Source organism: Poecilia formosa, unplaced genomic scaffold (assembly GCF_000485575.1).
Source record: "Poecilia formosa unplaced genomic scaffold, Poecilia_formosa-5.1.2 Scaffold453, whole genome shotgun sequence".
Classification (NCBI taxonomy): Eukaryota; Metazoa; Chordata; class Actinopteri; order Cyprinodontiformes; family Poeciliidae; genus Poecilia; species Poecilia formosa.
Window position 1 is genome coordinate 388745 of NW_006800392.1, and position 18292 is coordinate 407036.

General features: G+C 37.6%; 2 protein-coding genes across 3 annotated transcripts in view; both read right to left on the bottom strand.

Moving 5' to 3' along the window:
* LOC103155881 (tetraspanin-8-like) overlaps positions 1-5623 on the bottom strand; it is a 44935-nt gene extending 39312 nt beyond the window's left edge. Inside the window, exons 1-9 of one of the 2 annotated variants that reach the window (XR_478081.2) lie at positions 5214-5623; positions 4280-4336; positions 3907-4026; positions 3758-3832; positions 3032-3121; positions 2734-2838; positions 2612-2644; positions 2441-2524; positions 1082-1291 (exon numbers count right to left, since the gene is read on the bottom strand). Coding sequence is in view for 1 of the 2 variants with exons in the window: in XM_007577766.2 (XP_007577828.2) it covers positions 5214-5273 (60 nt within the window). In the remaining variant the exon portion in view is untranslated. Of the gene's footprint in view, positions 1-1081; positions 1292-2440; positions 2525-2611; positions 2645-2733; positions 2839-3031; positions 3122-3757; positions 3833-3906; positions 4027-4279; positions 4337-5213 lie in introns of those variants that run through there. The other variant, XM_007577766.2, reaches the window with a different exon arrangement.
* Positions 5624-12099: 6476 nt separating this feature from the next.
* On the bottom strand, positions 12100-17356 carry LOC103155885 (uncharacterized). Its single transcript, XM_007577769.1, has 8 exons — positions 17322-17356; positions 15026-15091; positions 14795-14939; positions 14005-14061; positions 13720-13839; positions 13560-13634; positions 13138-13230; positions 12100-13050 (listed from the first exon to the last, which is right to left on the bottom strand). The coding sequence occupies exons 2-8, from the start codon at positions 15043-15045 to the stop codon at positions 12958-12960; spliced, it is 603 nt and encodes a 200-aa protein (XP_007577831.1). The 5' UTR covers positions 15046-15091; positions 17322-17356; the 3' UTR covers positions 12100-12957.
* Positions 17357-18292: the final 936 nt, after the last annotated feature.

Genomic DNA, 18292 nt, shown 5'->3' on the forward strand with positions numbered 1-18292 from the left:
GAACACAAACAGGAGATGGTAAAAATCAGAAAAAGCTTATTTTAAACAGATCAGTGATTGAGTGTTGTCCTGGGACCACCGGATCGGGATCGTCTGAGATCTGAAGGAAGGGAAGATGAGAGGTGAGAGGACTATAAAAACAAAGGTGCATTGTTATTCAAATTAACTTTAATTATATGCAACAAAATGCATGTTTATTGATGCGGTACAAGGAAAAAAATAAGCCAATAAATGGAGCTTTTGTTTGTTGGATACATGAAAGGCATTCGGTGAGTTTAAAAGGAAAGCAGCATCAGGATGTTCAAGTTGAAAACTTTGTGTTTAAAATCTAAAATCAAAACCAATATATATATATATGTGTGTGTGTGTGTGTGTGTGTGTGTGTGTGTGTGTGTGTGGTGGGGTCATGGAAAATGTGCCGTGTGTAACTGTTGAAAAAGGTCATGGTATTCTTGAGCAGACTGAGGCCGACACACAGTCCCATCTGCAGCTTTTACAGTAAAACTCTTGGTTGGTTTCAGTTTGACTCACTTTATATGCAAGTGCTTTACTTTGGCTCAGCACATGTGGTAACAGTCATGATTCAGTTATGATGTTAAGGATCAAGAATTGATAAGGTCAGATAAGAGCAATTTTCAGAAATAAGCAGCTCTTAGATGTGAATTCTAAAAGAAACTTAAATACAGGAAAAATCTGTAAAACCTACCAACCAGACCTACTCTGTTAGCTTCACACATCCGTATTCTTCAAATGTACAACCATCCACTACTTTATGAGTTTCTACCAAAGGGGTTTCCAAAACAAACATGGCACATTTTCAATAACAGTTAAGAAAAAATGTGCAACCACATGACAGGATGTAACAGAAAGCAAAGTAGCAGGAATGCCAGTGGCTCTGTAACTCCAAAACAAAAACCCTGAACTCCAAACGGCTCCATGTTTGTTATTTCTGAAAGTGAACTCCGTCGTTCAGCTCTGCAGAGGCCCGGTAACCGTATGTTCATTTGGTTCAGGTGTGTCAGAGAAGGGATCCGTCACAATAAAATACAACATTTATGGTGGAAGCATCACAAAGTGTGGAAACGTTTGCAAAACATTTTATTTGGTAAAATTTTTTCTAAATAAAGACTAAAAGGAAAGAATCTGAACGATATTTGAGCATCATTCCATGAAACCCATCAAGACTTGGAGGTGGATCTCAATAATCCCTCATTGCAAAAGCTGAGACTCCTGCTCTGTCGTGACGATTGATCTGATTGATCATTTTAATGGAGATGATCAATCCCATCATCTGGAAGAACAAGAAGAGACATGAGAACAAAGGAAGGTTCTGGTCTAACTGTTGGGTTTATTCTGAATGTTTCAGCCTCCTCTCCTCCTAAACTGACATCCATTGTTTGATAGCCAATCTGCTATTCTGCTAAAGCACCACTACTTGACGAAACATATTAGCATCCCATGTTTTCCTCTGTTTTAGAGATGGGAAATCAACGATATTGGATATAAATGTGTCCTGAGTCAATTCCAACGTGTCCAGTCGTTTGGTCCATATTGTTGTTTCACATCTTTTTACTTTCATTTTATATCTGTAGACCAACTGAATACTGAACCACAGAATATAAGTTTAAACATGTTGTACTTAAAACTGCAGTAACTTTTACAAAAATGTATTTATCTGTTGAAACTATCACCATGTTGTGACAGAATGAGACATACTCTGTGAAGAGATCGATCTCCTCCACCTCGTCTCTGAGCTACTACTGCTGTCTGCAGAAGTGCAAAAACATCCAGAGCCAGAAGGAGGGTCTTAGTGCTGTCAATCAGATTCATGTACTCGCTGCTAAATGTGCTAATGGCAGAGAAACAACTTCCTGTTACAGGAAACCCATATCTTCGGTGGCTATGCTAACTAGCTTTAGCATTCATGCCAGCCTATGTTGTGGTGAACCAGCTGTAGCTTAGCAAAGAGCTAGCAGGAGGGGGTGAGGGCGAGAGCGCTGATCTCCACATGTTCAATTCAAACACAGTAACTGCTGGTGTAGAACTTGGATTTTACATTAAAATGGCCTAAAAGCCATTTTTTGGCTCCTAATTTTCCTTCATGACTGGAGTTGGATTGTTTTTAATCCACCATTTCTCCAAAATAAAAATTTCTACATGTATCCACATGCATGGAGTTCAGTTATTTGTTAGCTTTATTTAAGGCTACCTGTTTAAAGCAAATACAGCTGATAAGGAGAGCTCTTACTGCCAGAGAAGAAAAAATTACAATGGTAATTATTGACAGAGGTGCAATTTTAATTTTCACGATAAAAGTGAAGAAAATTAGGACCAAAACATTTTTGTCTCCCTTCTCAAGTCTTTCAGTCTTAAAGGATTTGTGTTGCTGTGCAGGGATGATTGTCTGTAGATGATGACAGAGAAAATGAGCAGAACTTACAGCAACGAAAGCGAATCCAAAAGTGATGCCAAGGATAATATTTATGCCATATTCAACATAAACCCCAACAACTTCACCACAGGACTGAAAGACAGAAAGTTGAGAGTACGTTACGGGTTGCACCCTGGAGATGTGACAAAATGGTGAAGTGACATTTGCTTGACTGAATACCTTGGGGTGGACAGAGAAAAGTCCTCTGTATCCCTGTGAGAAAACAACAACATGTTCAAACATTTGCAGATAATTAGTGCATTCTTTAACAGAAGATGAATTATTAAACCTTTTTAACTCACCTGTGAAATGGATTTACATCCTGATCCATATGAAGGTGTGCAGCGACAGGAGTCAGGGATGTCTGAGCCCCAGTCCTCGACTCCAGTCCATCCACAACACTAAAGCTGAAACACGAGACTTTAAAATTAGGATTTTATACATTACAACAAAGCATACATTCTGAAACAAAAGAATTGCAGATGCTTTAATTTTAATCTAATTATTTGTCCATCACTAATATGCACAATGTGTTTTTTATTAAACAGGTTTGTCTGTGCTTCCTTTAAAACACCACCAGGGGGAGCCCTTTAGTCTTACTTGTTGTTGCACAGTTATAAGAATTGTTTTTTTCTCATCGTCTTTCAAGATCTCCTTGGCAACTTCAGGACTTCGAAAGTTTTCCATGGCCTAAACATTAAGGCAGAACATGATTAGATAGAACCAGACAAAACACATACAGGATGAAAACAAGTAGGAAATGTACTTTGATGTCATTGGGGATTTTCTAATGAGTGACGGTATCAGTGGAGACTGCATGTTCATTTTATGCCTTTATGTTTTTCCATATATGACATCAGCACTTTGCTGGACTAAAAAAGGCTAAAAGCTCAACAGCATTTCTACAAACAAAATATTTGATAAAACAGGCTGCAGAAAACTGATGCCTCATTTTATTTTGTGACAAACTCCAGGAAATGGTTAGATACCAATAAGCCATAAAACTCTGCACTAGACTTCACCGTACAGGAAGAGATCTGGTTATTGGTCTATACCAGAGAAGCTTGCATTGCTTTGGTATGGAGAGCTTTAGTGATGGTTCCAGGACTTGACAGAAAGAAATAAAAAGACTGATTTCATTGCAACTGTGTCTGTGAGCTGGTTGTCCTTCAGTGACTGGATGCAGCGAATGAGGTCTGAGTCAGACGGTGCTGTGCGTCGACGTCAGTGATCGCTGCGCCTGCTGAGCCCTGCAGCGCCCCACACTGACCTGTTTTCTTAACTCTGCCCAGTTTCCTGCACTACACAACTTCTGTAGTAGATTACCTGGTTTTTTGAAACACTGACAAGAACTCCACAGATTACCATGAGCACCATTCCAATCCCCATCAAAACCGCAAACTGCAAAGAAAACAATAATTATTGAATTAGTGATCAACTTAGGATTAGAATTAAATTTTGTGAAATGTACATACAAACTTGAGGCCACATTTATTTTCGGTGCGTGCAGCGTGGCTCCCCAGCAAGGAGATCAGGATAGTGCTAATGGCAAACACCCAGAGCCAGAGTACGCTCGGGGCGTCAATCCCTTCCGTCTGATCAAAGAGCAAAAACACAGGACTCACCGATTATTGTTTCAAGTTTTTCCAAGTTTATTTGTTTCCCCCAACTTTCTGTTCTCCACTGTATCTAGTTATTGGCAATTATCATTACAGAGAGGATTTTAACCCATCGTAGGCCGTTTACGTCTCCAGGCTACGGGAGCAAGGCGGCATTTCCTCAAAGGAAAGAATCTATGAAACATTAGTCCAAAATAAAGCACATTAAAGTTTAGTTTTTGTGTCTTACCTTATAGTCACTGAGATTGGTCTGCAGTAATCCGTAGATGAACATGCCTCCCAAACACTAAAAAAAGGAATTCACAAGTTTATTCAATAAAAACAAACAAAATACAAAAACATTTTATTTTCCTTCAGATTCGCAAAAAATGAAATTTTAACAGTAAAGAAAATAAAACATGTTATTGATAATAGTCTGTTTAACCAGCATTAGCATCAGTGAAATGCGATAGGAGCCACAGTGAGGGTTAAATTTCACATTTCATCACACAAAGTTATCATTTCATGGCAGATTTTTCAATAAATGCATTTAAAAATATTAGTTTTCTCTATTTGTCACATATTTGTCATTTCTACATTAAAACACTAGGGAGCAACGCAGAGCTAAAAACTAAACAAAGATACTGGACATAAAAATGTTTGATAATAGAAAAATAATTCAAATATTTAAACTACAGTCAAGATTAAAGTGACAGTTTAATGTCGACAGTCTGGACAAAACTGTTGGCTTTGAAAAATTATTCATTTCTATCAAGGATATGCAGCGACTCCTGCAATTTAGACTCAATTTGAAAAGCAATTAAATCCCTTATAACTAAATAAATAGTAACAGTTATGCAAAAAACGAAACTAATTTAGAAGATTGCATCTTTGAGGCATCAGAAAAATGGGAAGGAAAGTAGAAAAATAAGTAAAATCAGAGAAGTTATTAATCAAACAAAAGTAACAGGAAGTGAATATTTTTGCCATTTTTATTTCTACTTTGCTCTCCCTTTTAGTAGTTTTGAAAAATTAAGATGTAAAAATCTAAATATCTAGTCGTTTTTACCTGCTGGCCTCATTAATTATTATATATTTTAAGTGCTTTGAAAAGAACATTAGTTAAATTTTCTACATAAATAAAAAAAAAACTTATAAAATCCAAAGAAAATAATTTTACTTACTGTAAACAAGCAATTGAAGGAGATGAAAACAGCCTTCAGGCATCCATCAATTTTCCCCATTTTGTCTGTTTTACTTTGACTAGACAGTTGAAAGAGAACTGAACTGTTCAGAGACGAAGTTATGCTGCTGCTCCTGCAGGCGATCAGCTCAAAGACACAGAGGGGAAATCAGCAACCTGCCAATGACCAGGAAGCATCAAAACTAAACAAATACGTAAATTTAACAAGACGGGAATTAAAAATGCTCCAGTTTTAGGATCTCATTTCCACTCAAGATGTTTTTCAAGCAGAATTTAAGGAATATTTTTCAATCATACAGAAGATGAGATTAAACATAAACATCTTCAGTCTGAACAAGAGCAGAAGGAGGAAGCATAAAATCAGCAACTAAAGCAGTTCCAGGAGGAAACGCAGAAAAACGCTTTGTGTTCAATTGTTAGGTTTTTTTCTTCCTGCTTTTAAACTTCAGTTTTACCAGAAAACCTGGAAAAACGGAAGTTTGGCCACTAAAAGCTGCTTTGTTTCATAGAAACTACTGAAGAACGAAGGAACAGAGAAAAACTGACGTTCTAATTTAGATTTTACTACAAATTTAAATTTCCAAAATGTTCTTACCATACAATATATTAATTTGCATCAAAGCAATAAAACCCATCTTATTATTACTGACTAGTTTTTTCCGTGTGTTTTTGGTATTTTGACATTTTATCTCTGATAATGAGCTCTAAGCTTTCAGGATGAAAGGCCTCTTTGCCATCACCCTAATCTTTAGCTCAATAGTATGTTAATGCAGAGGAGAGGAAAGAAACTTTCTAAGAATAAAAGTTAAAATTCAAAAGTTGCTTCAAACAATAATTTATAGTACAGGTGACCAGGGGATACGGTCAGGTACTGCGAACCCCCAAAAGCGGCTGTCTGCTGTCAAGAATCAGTAAGTTCACTGTACAGCCGTGAGTTCAATCAGCCGTGACTGATTAGTCTGTCAAGAAGAATCTAAAACACGACTCAATCAGTTCATGAACACCTTTTTTCCCATTTCATATCATTTCTGAACTGTTCGTGTTTTGCTAGAGCGGCGATGCAGCAACACGTCGATCTCAGCATCAGGTGACAAACTGACGCTGAGAGCAGCAGGTCCTCCTCTGACTCGCTTAAAACGGTCGTAACTTTATTAAAGAACAACAAAAACATCAACAAAACGTTTTCAAATTAACGACCCGACAACAATAATAATCTCAGTGATTATTGTTTCAACAAGGTGTTGCGCAATCCTGTGCGTCGGAGAATAAAAAAGTGCGAGTGGTTTAGAGTTGATCACCTGTTCGGGTTGTTTTACCTTTGTTTACCTTTGTTTACCTTTGTTTACCTTTGTTTACCTTTGTCTTGGCGCATCACAGCTTCTGTAGTTTCTGAATGTTCAATAAACGACAAACTTGGACTAATTACCTCGTTCTTTGTGAGAATATGCCATTTACAACAAACATCAAACACGGCACATATGTTTCATTAAGTGTTTAACAAACAAATGGCTTCTAGCAATAATTATGTGAAATTAAATTAATTGTAAAAAAAAAATGGTTTGGTGCTGTCGGGCTCAGAGCTTTTCCTTTATCAAACTATTTAATTTATTTATTTAAATTAAATAATTAAATATATAAAAAATATTTTTATATTTATATATATATAATTTTTTTTATCATAGTACCCCCAAGAATTTAAAACTACTTTCACCCCTGTAGGATACGAATAGCTGAGACAGTGAGGAAAACTACAGGATGAATGCAGAAGAGAAACTAACTAAACCTCTGCACAGAATGGGACCAAAGACAAGAACTCAGCTTATGGAAACTGTGGCTGAAAATAAAACTCAGAAACAAGAAACAATGACGGCGATCAGCGGACCGAGGTTAACAAAATACCAGAGGAACTCCGGTTTATCCATGGAAACTGGAGAAATACAAAGCAGATATTAAAGTATAGTTATTCATGACAGCATTATTATATTCCACATTTTGTTTAACCTGCTAATTTCTCTTCTAAGGGTTTTTGTTTTGTTGTCTCAGTCTGAGTCTAAGGAAAGTGAAAGTACTATATTGACATTGAACTGTAAAATATCTCATCACACCAAAACAAACTCATCCACAGCAAACCCAGAGTTAGAATCATTCACATATTAAATTAAAATGGTTGTTAGATGGTGTAGAGCGACAGTCACTGGTACATAAGATGAGTAGTAAAGGAGAGAGAAACAACCACCCTGTGGTAAACCAGCTGATTGGAGAACTATGGAGTGAAAATAGTCTCAAAATATCTGTGCGTGTGTAATACTGGATTTGTAAACCTTAAAAATAAAATAAACCTTCTCCTACGCATATACATGTTGAAAAAATACACACAAATCACCTGGTGCGCACACACAAAACTGCATTTACACACAGATCCGGTTACGAGTGCACAACTATTTTTGAGACTATTTTCACTCCATAAGAAACAGCCGTTGGCTTTCGCACATTGAGATAAGATCTGTTGGTAAAACCAACCAAACCACAAGACCAAGTTTAAACTGGCTGAGAAGCTCAACAGATTAAGATCTGGCAGGGAAACCCAAAAATATACAAAAAGTCGAGAAATAAGAGCTGAGCAGGGATTTTGGCTATTGATGCATTCTGGCATATTAATAGTGACTGTCACACTGCACTGAGTTAAAAAGAACGCTTTGAAAAACCTGTTCCCCTCCTGACCTGTGGGGGCGCTGCACCAGGAACCACTGAAGGAAACGACACAGAAGACACAGAGCAACACAAAATGTCAACAACAATGGAGCAGCATCAGATTTTAAGAGTCTGCAGATTTTTCTTTAGTCTTTGGCGAAAGACCACAAGACATTTCTACCACTCTCTCTAGACTAGCATGTTTGTTTTGGTTGCATTTACCCAGAATGCCACTTCCTGGTTTTGGAGCGGTCTCCAGTTTGTTTGGTGTTCACATATTCAATCGAACCGCATCAGAGTTCACTTCGTCTGAACAGAGACCGAGGTTTGTAGGTGAACCAGAGTTTGCTTTTTATCAGAGTTCATTTAAACCTCCACAAATTAACCTGCTGGGCAAACTGACTGGAGTTCAATTAAAGGTTTCCAAGTGTTGGAAACCCTGGAAAAAGTTTTTTTCCAGGTGTTGAACCAGATGTGTGACACTGGGGAACCGTAACTACCAGCTACTATGACACATAGTTCAAAAGGTAATAATGGGTAACTAGTTACTGGTCATTAAAACGATTTTTAATTAACTATGTATTATCCAATGTTTAATTGATAAATCAGTGACAGACTTCTTCCAAACAATTAAACCGTCTCATTACCAATATGAGAATTCTTTAAACATTTTCTGAAAAACTGCGTTTAAATTGTTGTGTTGTATATCTATATGGTGTTGTGATATATATATATTCAAGAAAAAGTTTTTTAAAGAATTGGCAAGAAAAGAAGTACTAAATGTAAAATATGTTGTTCTGTCTCCAAATGTTTTCTCCAAGAGTTAAAAGCTGTAAACACAAACATTGACTCATGTTCTGCAGCAGACCTGAAGTATTTAAGGAGGATGTTTAAATGTCTGTGTGGTTTTCACAACAGCACCAGAAACTAAATCTAACAACAGGTAGAGAAGAAGAGGTTAAAAACATCTCTTGTCACAGCTGCAGACAATTTCTGCACGTGGTCTATGGTGCGAACGAAACCAATGGCCCAGTTCTGTGGTATCTGTGACAGAAGTAGAGAAAGCCACGGAGTTAAAAGAAACGGACAGGCTCAGTTTCACGGAATAGGGTGTTAAGAAATTCATGATAAAAGGGGAACAACCAAAACCTGTTGATCGGCTAAATACTCCTTTAAAACGGTAGAAATGCCAGGCACAACTTTGAGGTTTGAGTAAAAGCTTAAACCATGAAGACTGTCAGAGGCAGGAGGTGTAGAAATTCATTTGCTGCTTGTATTTGGAATCTTTGGGCCATAATTTATAAGATTGAAGGCGAGTTAAAACTTAAACTGACCAAGAGTTCGAGAGATTCAGTTCATCTCTACAGCTGCCTGTCCTGCCGTCACTTGTTAAGAGATTAAGTCAGGAGCTACACTGATTGAAGTCTCACCCCGTAACCAGTAGGAGATGTCTTACTTGCTATTATCATTCAGATTCTAGGAAACTAAGGAACTGGTCACAAGAAACGTAGGATAATTGGTATGGTAGACCATGAACTCTCAACCCAGTTCAGTGTTTACACATGCATGTAAAACTGGCTGCAAACAGATGCACAGTTTTACAGCCGTGCATCTTTGAAGCACATGCAGCAATAAACCAGCTGACCAAATGTGCTAGAGCTTCACTTTGGTTGCTAGGTAACGGCACAGTGACTGTCTAAGGTGAGACCACAAACAATGGCTGGGTGATTTTTAAATGTTTGGCTGCTTTTAGAAACAGTTGAGACAGAAAATTTGAGAGCAAATTTAAAAATTCAGGGTAACAACAAATTGGTCAAGTTGTGTCAAAGTTTCTGAACAAAGCGGGTTTGAACTGGATCCGTGGGAAACCTGGAGTATCAACTGCTGAGGTGATGCGGGTTGTTGGAGGACCATAATACTGCCACAGGGTTTTATTGGCTGCTGTTGATGTGTTACACACTCAGAAGAACTTTCTCACAATGGCTGGTTCTCGGTCTCACCTTAGGACTCCATAGTACTTCAACAGCAAAAACCAAAGGCGCCGTTTCAGTCAAAATAACCTAAAATAACTCTGAACAAGACGCACGTATACTGGTGTAGATTAAAGGTGAGAAAATAAGCCAATGAATGAGAAGTTGGAGCTTTTATCCGTTGGAAACTTTCGATAAATGTGTGACAGGATGTGGGATACACAAAAGATAACTCTTTAGTGAGTCTTGAAAGTAAAGTAGCATCATAATGTTGATACTGTTAAATCGTTTTAAACACTTCTGCATCTAAGCCCAGAACCAAAATGTGTAGGAAAAAACCAGAAGACAAAAACACTTAAAAAGTACCTTGTGGTTGGTGAAAACAGGTCAGAGGGTGGTGGAGCAAACTGTGGCTAACATGTTCCCACCTGCAGCTTTTACAGTAAAACTGACAGTCTGGTGTCAGGAGAGCTAAGACTCATGTTTTACTTCGAGTCGTGACAATTACCACTTATGTTGCGATTCATCTTGGACAGATTATTAAAGTCTGGACCCTCATATAAAAGTATTTCTCAGCTGTTTTAAATCCTCTGAGTCAGTGATGGATTAAAAACATTCTTGGTTTTAACATTTTATTTGTTCACCATGTGATTTTTATGTGTGAGGTTCCTCAAGGCTCTGTTCTTGGCCCACTTTTATTTACAGTTACATTCAATAGATTTTAATATTTAAAAGTTAATTTATTTCAGAAAGTTAATTCGCATAGTGAAACTTTAGATTGATTAAGCACTTTTGTGGCTTCATTTTTAACTGCAATTATTTCCAGTTTAAAGTTAATGAATGACATTTACGCATCAGACATAAAAAACATTTTAAATAAAGAAATGTATGAATCTATTTCAAGAAATTTGACAACATATACACTTGAATATAAATGTACCAGCTACCTGGCCATCTCTCACTAGCTCATCTTACCACCACATGACCGCAGCCTCTTACCGTCTTTCAGTAAATGTGTCATCAATGTGCAGGTGAGTCACATTTCCTACTGTTTTCTTTCCTATTTGTTTGGAAAAACTAACAGTTGTTTGGGGTCTAAAATGTAGCCTGGGTGCTTTGGATCAGAAACTGAATTTTCAGCATTAAGACATTAAACTCAGTATATCCCTTCAGCTTTCCTCATATCTCCATGATAAAGCACCGATAAACACTTCAAACATCACATGAAGGCCCAGAGTTTCAGTTTCATTGGGGGTTTTTTCCTCTAGATTTTGCAAACTCCGGCCCTGACAAATATGTGTAGCTTCAACTTTTAACCAACTACCGTATTTTCCAGACTATAAGCCGCAGATTTCTCTGCTGCTCCAGGTTTTCCACAGCGATGCAGCAGCAGCAGACGGGGGCGGACAGCCAGCATTTGAGTCATAACAGGTCAGTTAAATATCACATTTATTACGGTGGAAAAAGAAAAAGTTGCCGAGTTTAGATTTAACTGAACTGATTATGAGGGTGTACGAGTTTGAAGAGAAAAATCTCCTGTCTGCTACTAGCATGTGCTAAATGAAAACGAGCGCATTCTTCTTCTTTAGATTTCAATGGCAGCTTGCATCCATTATTGTTGCACTACTGCCACCTACTGGATCCTAATATCCATACCTCAAATTCTCATATTGATCCCAGTATTTAAAAAATGAAAAATCTTCTTTTTTCCCCCTCAATGTTATTTAACTGATCAACAACATTCTCAAATTTCAATCCCCTATTAAAACCTAATTCCGTTTTAATGGGCAATTTCTTCTTTTATTTCCAATTTTGACTTCCAATGATTCACTTCCTGCTAAAGAGCCCCCTGGTGGTTGAAGAAAAATCCACATATAAGCCGCACCGGCCTATAAGCCGCAAGGTTTGAAGCTTAGGAAAAAAGTAGCGGTTTATAGTCTGGAAAATACGGTAAATTTAATCTAGTGACTCTCAAAGGGGGAGGGGGTTAGGATTACATTAAAGGGGGGCAGTCTTATATTAAATAAAAAAAAACAGAAACCTGAGAAAGTTTAAAGTAATGTTTTCCCATTTTTATTCACATAATAATGTTAAACTTTTTTACCAAAGACCGTTGCCACTGTTTGAATATTTTGTTGCTGTTGGGAGTTATCTTAAAAGTCGGGGCCATTTTGTTGAAACAGGAACGAAATGCAGAAGCTGACAAAAAGGAAAACTTACGAGTTTAAAATGGTAAGAGGACGGCATCAAAACTGGAGGAGCAAAACAGAAAAATCCAGGAAGAAATCATGGAAAATAAGATTCACGACTGAGGAAAGGCTGGAGAATGACACTGGATCCAGGAGAGTCTGATGGAAAGAAAACCTGAGGAGGAAACTAACCAACAAACATGGAGTTCAACTAAGACTCAAAATGAAAAATTTTAAAAGTCTCAAATTTATACAACAGAAAAAAGCAAACGACACAGAGGGAAGAACATAAGAAATAAGAAACTGAACACAAAAGAATGATTCTTCTAGCAGTAATAATGAACAAAACAGAAAAAATATGGCAAGACCTTTTGGCAATAATAAAGCCCAGAAACAGAAAGAAAACTATCACAAATACCCACAGTCATTTAATTTATAGATGTTGTTACAAATTTAGTAAAGTAGGTTAAAAGAAAAAAAAAAAAGACAAAGTAAGTAGGTGGAGTGTTGATTAGTTAGAAAACTATGTGATTTCTTTTGGCAGGACGTGGTAAATGTCTGCAACCTCAACTGTAGTGAGTTTTAAAGTTTCATCTAAACCCAAAACCAAATCGTGAGAGAAAAAGATGAAAAACTGAGAGTGCAGCAGTGGAACATGAAGCTTGTGTGAAATGTTGCAGCTGAAAACAGAAACAATCATAAAATACAACATGTATGGTTGCAACATGAGGAAATGGGGTCATTTTTACCACAGTCAGGGTTTCAAACATTTTCATGTGGCAACTAATGCCAAGGTAAACAAACATTATGAAAACCTGAACAATATTCTTACATCATTCCATAAACCCATCAAGCCATGGAGGTTCTTGATTGGTCAGTAAGCACTCATTGCAATAGCTGGCACTCTGGCGCGGTCGTGATGATTGATCTGACTAATCATGTTAGTGGAGATGATCAAGCCCATCATCTGGAAGAACCAGTGGACAGACAGTTGGTCATAAGAGACAGGAGAACAAAAAGATGGTAAAAAAAACAGAAAATGACCAAAACTTACAGCAATGAAGGCAAATCCAAAATTGCTCCCAATGGCAAGGTTGAACCAAAGCTCCAAGTCCAAGTCACATCTCTCCACAGCTGCACCACAATGCTGCAGAAGAGAAGGTGGGTTGTTAAGTTACAGCTGCAGTAAACGTGTGTCCAGAGCAAGAACGGTCATTACCAGAGAAACCTGCATTGCTTTGGTGTGGAGTGCTTTAGTGTTCTTGACAGAAATGAGTGGACTAATTTCACTGTTCAGTGCCTGGATGCACCACACTGAGGTCTGTAGCCGTCAGACTGGTTTCTGCGAGTTAACGACCCCCAGCAGTCAGGAATCACTACGCCTGCTCCACCAACTGAACCTCGCAGCTTCCCAGACAGACCCGTTTTCTGAACTCTGTCCAATTTCCTGCACCACATTAACTTTTTAGTAATTACCTGGTTTTTTAAAACAATGGCAGCAACTCCAAAGATGAGCATGAGGACCATTCCAATCCCCATGAAAACTGCAAACTGCACAGAAAACAATATACATGATCAAACTGTCAACTTCATTTTTAATCATTTAGTTTATATTTGTGTATTAAGTTGTACATACAGCAGTGAGGCAGCATTTATTCTCAGTGCGTGCAGCGTGGCTCCCAAGTGTGGAGATCCCAACAACACCGATGGCAAAAATCCAAGCCCAGATCATGTTCTGGTTGTCCACTCCTCCCATCTGATCCAAGAGAGCAAAAACACAAACGGTGCAGCAAACTGATTACTACAGGACATGACCCACATCCATTTCTCTCTCTGAACGTTCGCAGACAGGTTCCGTCTTTCGTGTGGAGAAACTTCCCTTTTCCAATCATTTTTAAACTGAATTGTTTTTCTCTTTTACCTGATGCCCATAGGTCATGGCACGTCCTAAACTGTACATCATCCAGATCCCGAGGCACTGAAGAAAAAAGGCAAGGAAAGATTTATTCAACATTATTCATATAAAAACACTGAAAAATGTATACATAAAGTCTCTCCAGGCTGCATCATTAGCGCTGTGTGAAGTTTGACAGGATGGATTGGAACCACTTTAGGTTCATGTCCAAATAACCTGATTTCACATTTCACAGCATAAAATTAACATTTATGGTTGATTCTGAAATAAATATTTTTAAAATGCCCATTTTCTCACATATTTGTAATTTCTGCATTGAAACACTAGAGAGCAAAATGAAACTAAAATCTCAACTAAAGGAAAATGGACATAAAACGATTTAATTAACGAGTCCATCACCTTTAACTGCAGTAAAATTTAAAGTAACAGTTTAGTAATTACAGTCTGGACAGAATTGCTGATGTTGGAAGATTATTAATTTTTATCAAGAATATACAGTAACAAATTAAAATGTATTGACATTAAAAACAAATACATTTCTGACAAATATGCAAATATTAACTAAACAAAATAACCACAAGTGAACAGTTCGCTAGTTTTATTTCCAATTACTGCTTTTTATAAAGCATTTTTGAAATGATTTTAAACGTAAAATATTTTACCTGCTGGCCTCACAAAGTTTCTCTTGTTAATGAATATTATAAAAACCTTAATTGGCTTTGGAAAGAACATTACCTTGAAATTTTCTGGAAATATAATCAATTACTTAAAAAATTCTGAAAATTATTTTACTTACTGTAAACAAGGAATTGAAAATGATGAACACAACTTTCAGGCATCCGTTAATTTTCCCCATCTTTTCCGTTTTACTTTGACTAGACAGTTGAAAGACAGAACAGAACTGTGCAGAGATGAAGGCGAGTTTGTCGTCTGCAGAGAATCTGAACAGTGAGAGAAACGTTCCAGCATATAAAGCAAATCTGCAGCCAGTCAGCAAAACTCGCCAGTGATTAGCATGAGGAAGTACCTACTGGAAGCCAGTCTCATGATTTGCACAGTGACGGTGGTGAGGCAGAATCGCTTTGGACCCAGGCTGCAGTGATGAAGGATATTTAATGAAAAAAGGTTCCAAAACACTGGCAGCACAGCAGAGAGGAGGCTAAGGCTCACACTGGCAGCAACAGGTTAAACAAATGGACAGGAGCAGACGACTTACAGTACGACACTACAAACGAACAGCGACAAGACAAGGACCCGACAACAGACAAAGGCAACAGGTGGACTTAAATACACAGGAGGTCATTACTGGGAACGACACACAGAGGAAACAATCAAGGGGGAAAGAGACGCGACATCACAGAGACTCACTGGACAGAACCTGAAGTAAACGGAGAAAACCCCAAATCAACACTATTTTTAATCTTTGCCATTTTTGTTTTTACAATTACAAAAACAAAAACATATTTTTCATGTTCACTGTATTTTTTTATTGAAAATTCAAATGTCAAAACTGTTTTCTTTTAACTTCTTAATATTCAATATATTCTTTTTTCGTTTGCATTAAAGCAATAAAATGTCTTTTTCATGCGTTTCCTGGTATAATTTATGTTAACCTTTATAAAGATTTAGCTGATGTTTAGCCTAATCGTATCTTGATGCAATGAGAAGAAGCACAGCTGGCCTTTTGCTATGGACAGGAGAGCAAAGAGACTTTATAAGAATAAAAGTTCAAAGGTTAGTTCATTTCATACAACAGTTTATGGCTTAGATTAAAACGTGGAGGAATGAGCCAACTGCAGGAAGCCAGGCTGACAGCCGAGCAGATGCAAAGTGGCCGTTTCTCTTCAGCACTGAAGGCAGAGGAGCTCGATTATAAACGTTTGTTCTCCAAATGTACTTTTGTATTGGTGATGTTCTGAAATTAAATAAAACATATTATGTGCTGCTTCTAAATGTTTTCTCAAAGGGTTTAAAGCTGTAAAGAGCAAAATGAATCTGGTAAATGATGCAGTCACATTATTTCTGCACGTCGTTATGGTCACAACAAAACCAGTGACCTAATTTTATGGTAACTTCACCAAGAAGTACAAAAAGTCAGTTTCACAGAAAAATGCTCATGAGAAATGTATGGGAAAGGGGCTCAACCAAAAACCTGCCGACTCCTTTAAACTGGTTACGATTTGAGTTGAAGCTAAAGCTGCGTATCAATGTGACCTTTCTGCTTGGTGAAACGAGTTCCTAGGAGATTCTAACTATTTGTGATTTTACTGGATTATTTAAGACCAACTAAAAACTTATGCTGGACAAAATGAGCAAAGCAGAAAATGGGCGGAGTCGACAAACCACAACAAAAACAACAGATGTCCAACAAATCTGCTCGGCTTCTTCACGTCCATCATTTCATTTCTGTTTATCAGAAGACTTAAAGCTGCACTGTGTAACTTTTATTTAATTTGTTGTTTTTTTAACTTTTTGTTAAAACTGTCACCTTATCGTCACAGTTTGCTGCAAGACAGATAGTCTGTTAAGACTGATCTCCTCCACCTCCTTCCTGAGCTGCTATTACCGTCTGAAGAAATGCACCAAAAAACAATCAGAGCCAGGAGGCGGGGCTTAGCGCTGTAAATCACTTTGTGTAAGTGCTGCTAAATGTGCCAACAGTGGAGAAGCAACTTACTTTTCCAGAAAAACCTTTTATCCACTGTCATCACTGGTTACGCTAACTAGCCTTAGCATTCACATCAGGCTATGCTAGCAGAAATGTTGGACTTTTTACAATCCAATTACAGAACAAACAAAAAGTTTCCAGAAGTCAATCAATATAAAATCGTAGTGAAGGAAAATAACTTGGATTGTGAATCATTTTTGATCACTAAATGCATTTCTTCCAATTATTTTTATAATGTTCTTGTTTGTTTGTAAACATTGATGCCACTCCAGATAAATGAGGACCTAAAACATTAAATTTCTATTGTTTGGCTCTATATAATAAATAAAACTGATTTATTGTTCTTCACATATGGATGCAATCATATGCATATTTACAAAATTCAGAGGAATATGATCTGAAAATAACTTTAAGGACAGAAATTTAAAAAAAAATTATCCGTTTGAATCCATTACATAAACCAAAATAATTTAGAAAAACTGATTTTTATTTGGCAATATGAATAAACTGAATTTAACTTTTTAATGTGCAAATAAAGACATGCTTTCCAAGACTAATGAATTGTAACCAAAACACGAAATATTTCTGTCTGTTGTGGGTTTTTGGTTGTTAGGGATTTTTGAGTTATTTTTATACATCATACATTTATTATTACCTTAGCTCAGCGGTTCTCAACGTGGGCGGTAGCGCCCCCCAGGGGGCGTTCAGAGGACGGCAGGGGGCGCTGGGATTTATTTGGGGGACGTTTGGTCGAAGGTAAATTTTACACCTTAAATGCACAACAATACCAGTTAAGACTTTGAGCAACTTGGTAAAAGTGTATTGTGTAACATTAAATCATGCCTGGCTGCAGCTGCATCGATGGCAGCTCCTCTTCTTCTTCTTCTATTCAGTGTTTGTAGCTTGTAGCTCCGCTCCTGCTACTAGAAGCTTCACCGCATCGGTTCAGCGTCTCACCGGCTGATGACTGATTCACTTAGTCTGCCGTCTGATTTTCAGATATTTTATGTTTTATTGAAGTTTTGGCAGTTCTGTGATCATGTCAAAGCAGCAACTTATATTAAAAAGTGTTTTATTTCCGTCTGGATGCTGCCCGCTTCCATGGAAGGACAACAGAAAATCGCTCTGATTACATGTAATCGGTATCACACCGTGAAGTTAGTTTCAAGTTGGATATTCGATATTCGAGCTCCGGGGATTAAGCGGAGTTTAGCTCAAGGTTGATCCGATTCATGAACGCTAATGTCGGCCAGCGGTTCTCCATCGCTCCCGGCCCAAGCTCCGCGGAGTAACCGACGTTTAGCTGAAAGTTGATCCGATTTCGGAACTCTACTCTCGGCCAGCGGTTCTCTATCGCTCCTGGCCGCAGCGCCCGAGGTTCACTTAGGGACTATCAACAAATTACTGAACCCAACATTCCTGTCAAAGAAATGTAATGTTTTCTTCAATAGCTTCCAGGTCATTTGACCTAATGACTCAAAATCACTTTGAAATAATTCTACTAGTCCCTAGAGATGAGGCACAGACATTTGTTTTCCATTTTAAATCATTTTCAATTTTTTATGAATTTTTTTTCACCAAAATTGAGTGTTTTTCTTAAATAGCTTCCAGGTCATGTGACCTATT

Bases quoted from the DNA above. Each gene is read 5' to 3' on its own strand.
- LOC103155885 (XM_007577769.1), bottom strand. From the start codon at position 15,045: ATGAGACTGGCTTCCAGTAG. The intron at 14,940-15,025 runs GTACTTCCTCAT...CTCACTGTTCAG, and splicing joins ATGAGACTGGCTTCCAGTAG to ATTCTCTGCAGACGACAAAC. The intron at 13,051-13,137 runs GTAAGTTTTGGT...TGGTTCTTCCAG, and splicing joins TTGGATTTGCCTTCATTGCT to ATGATGGGCTTGATCATCTC.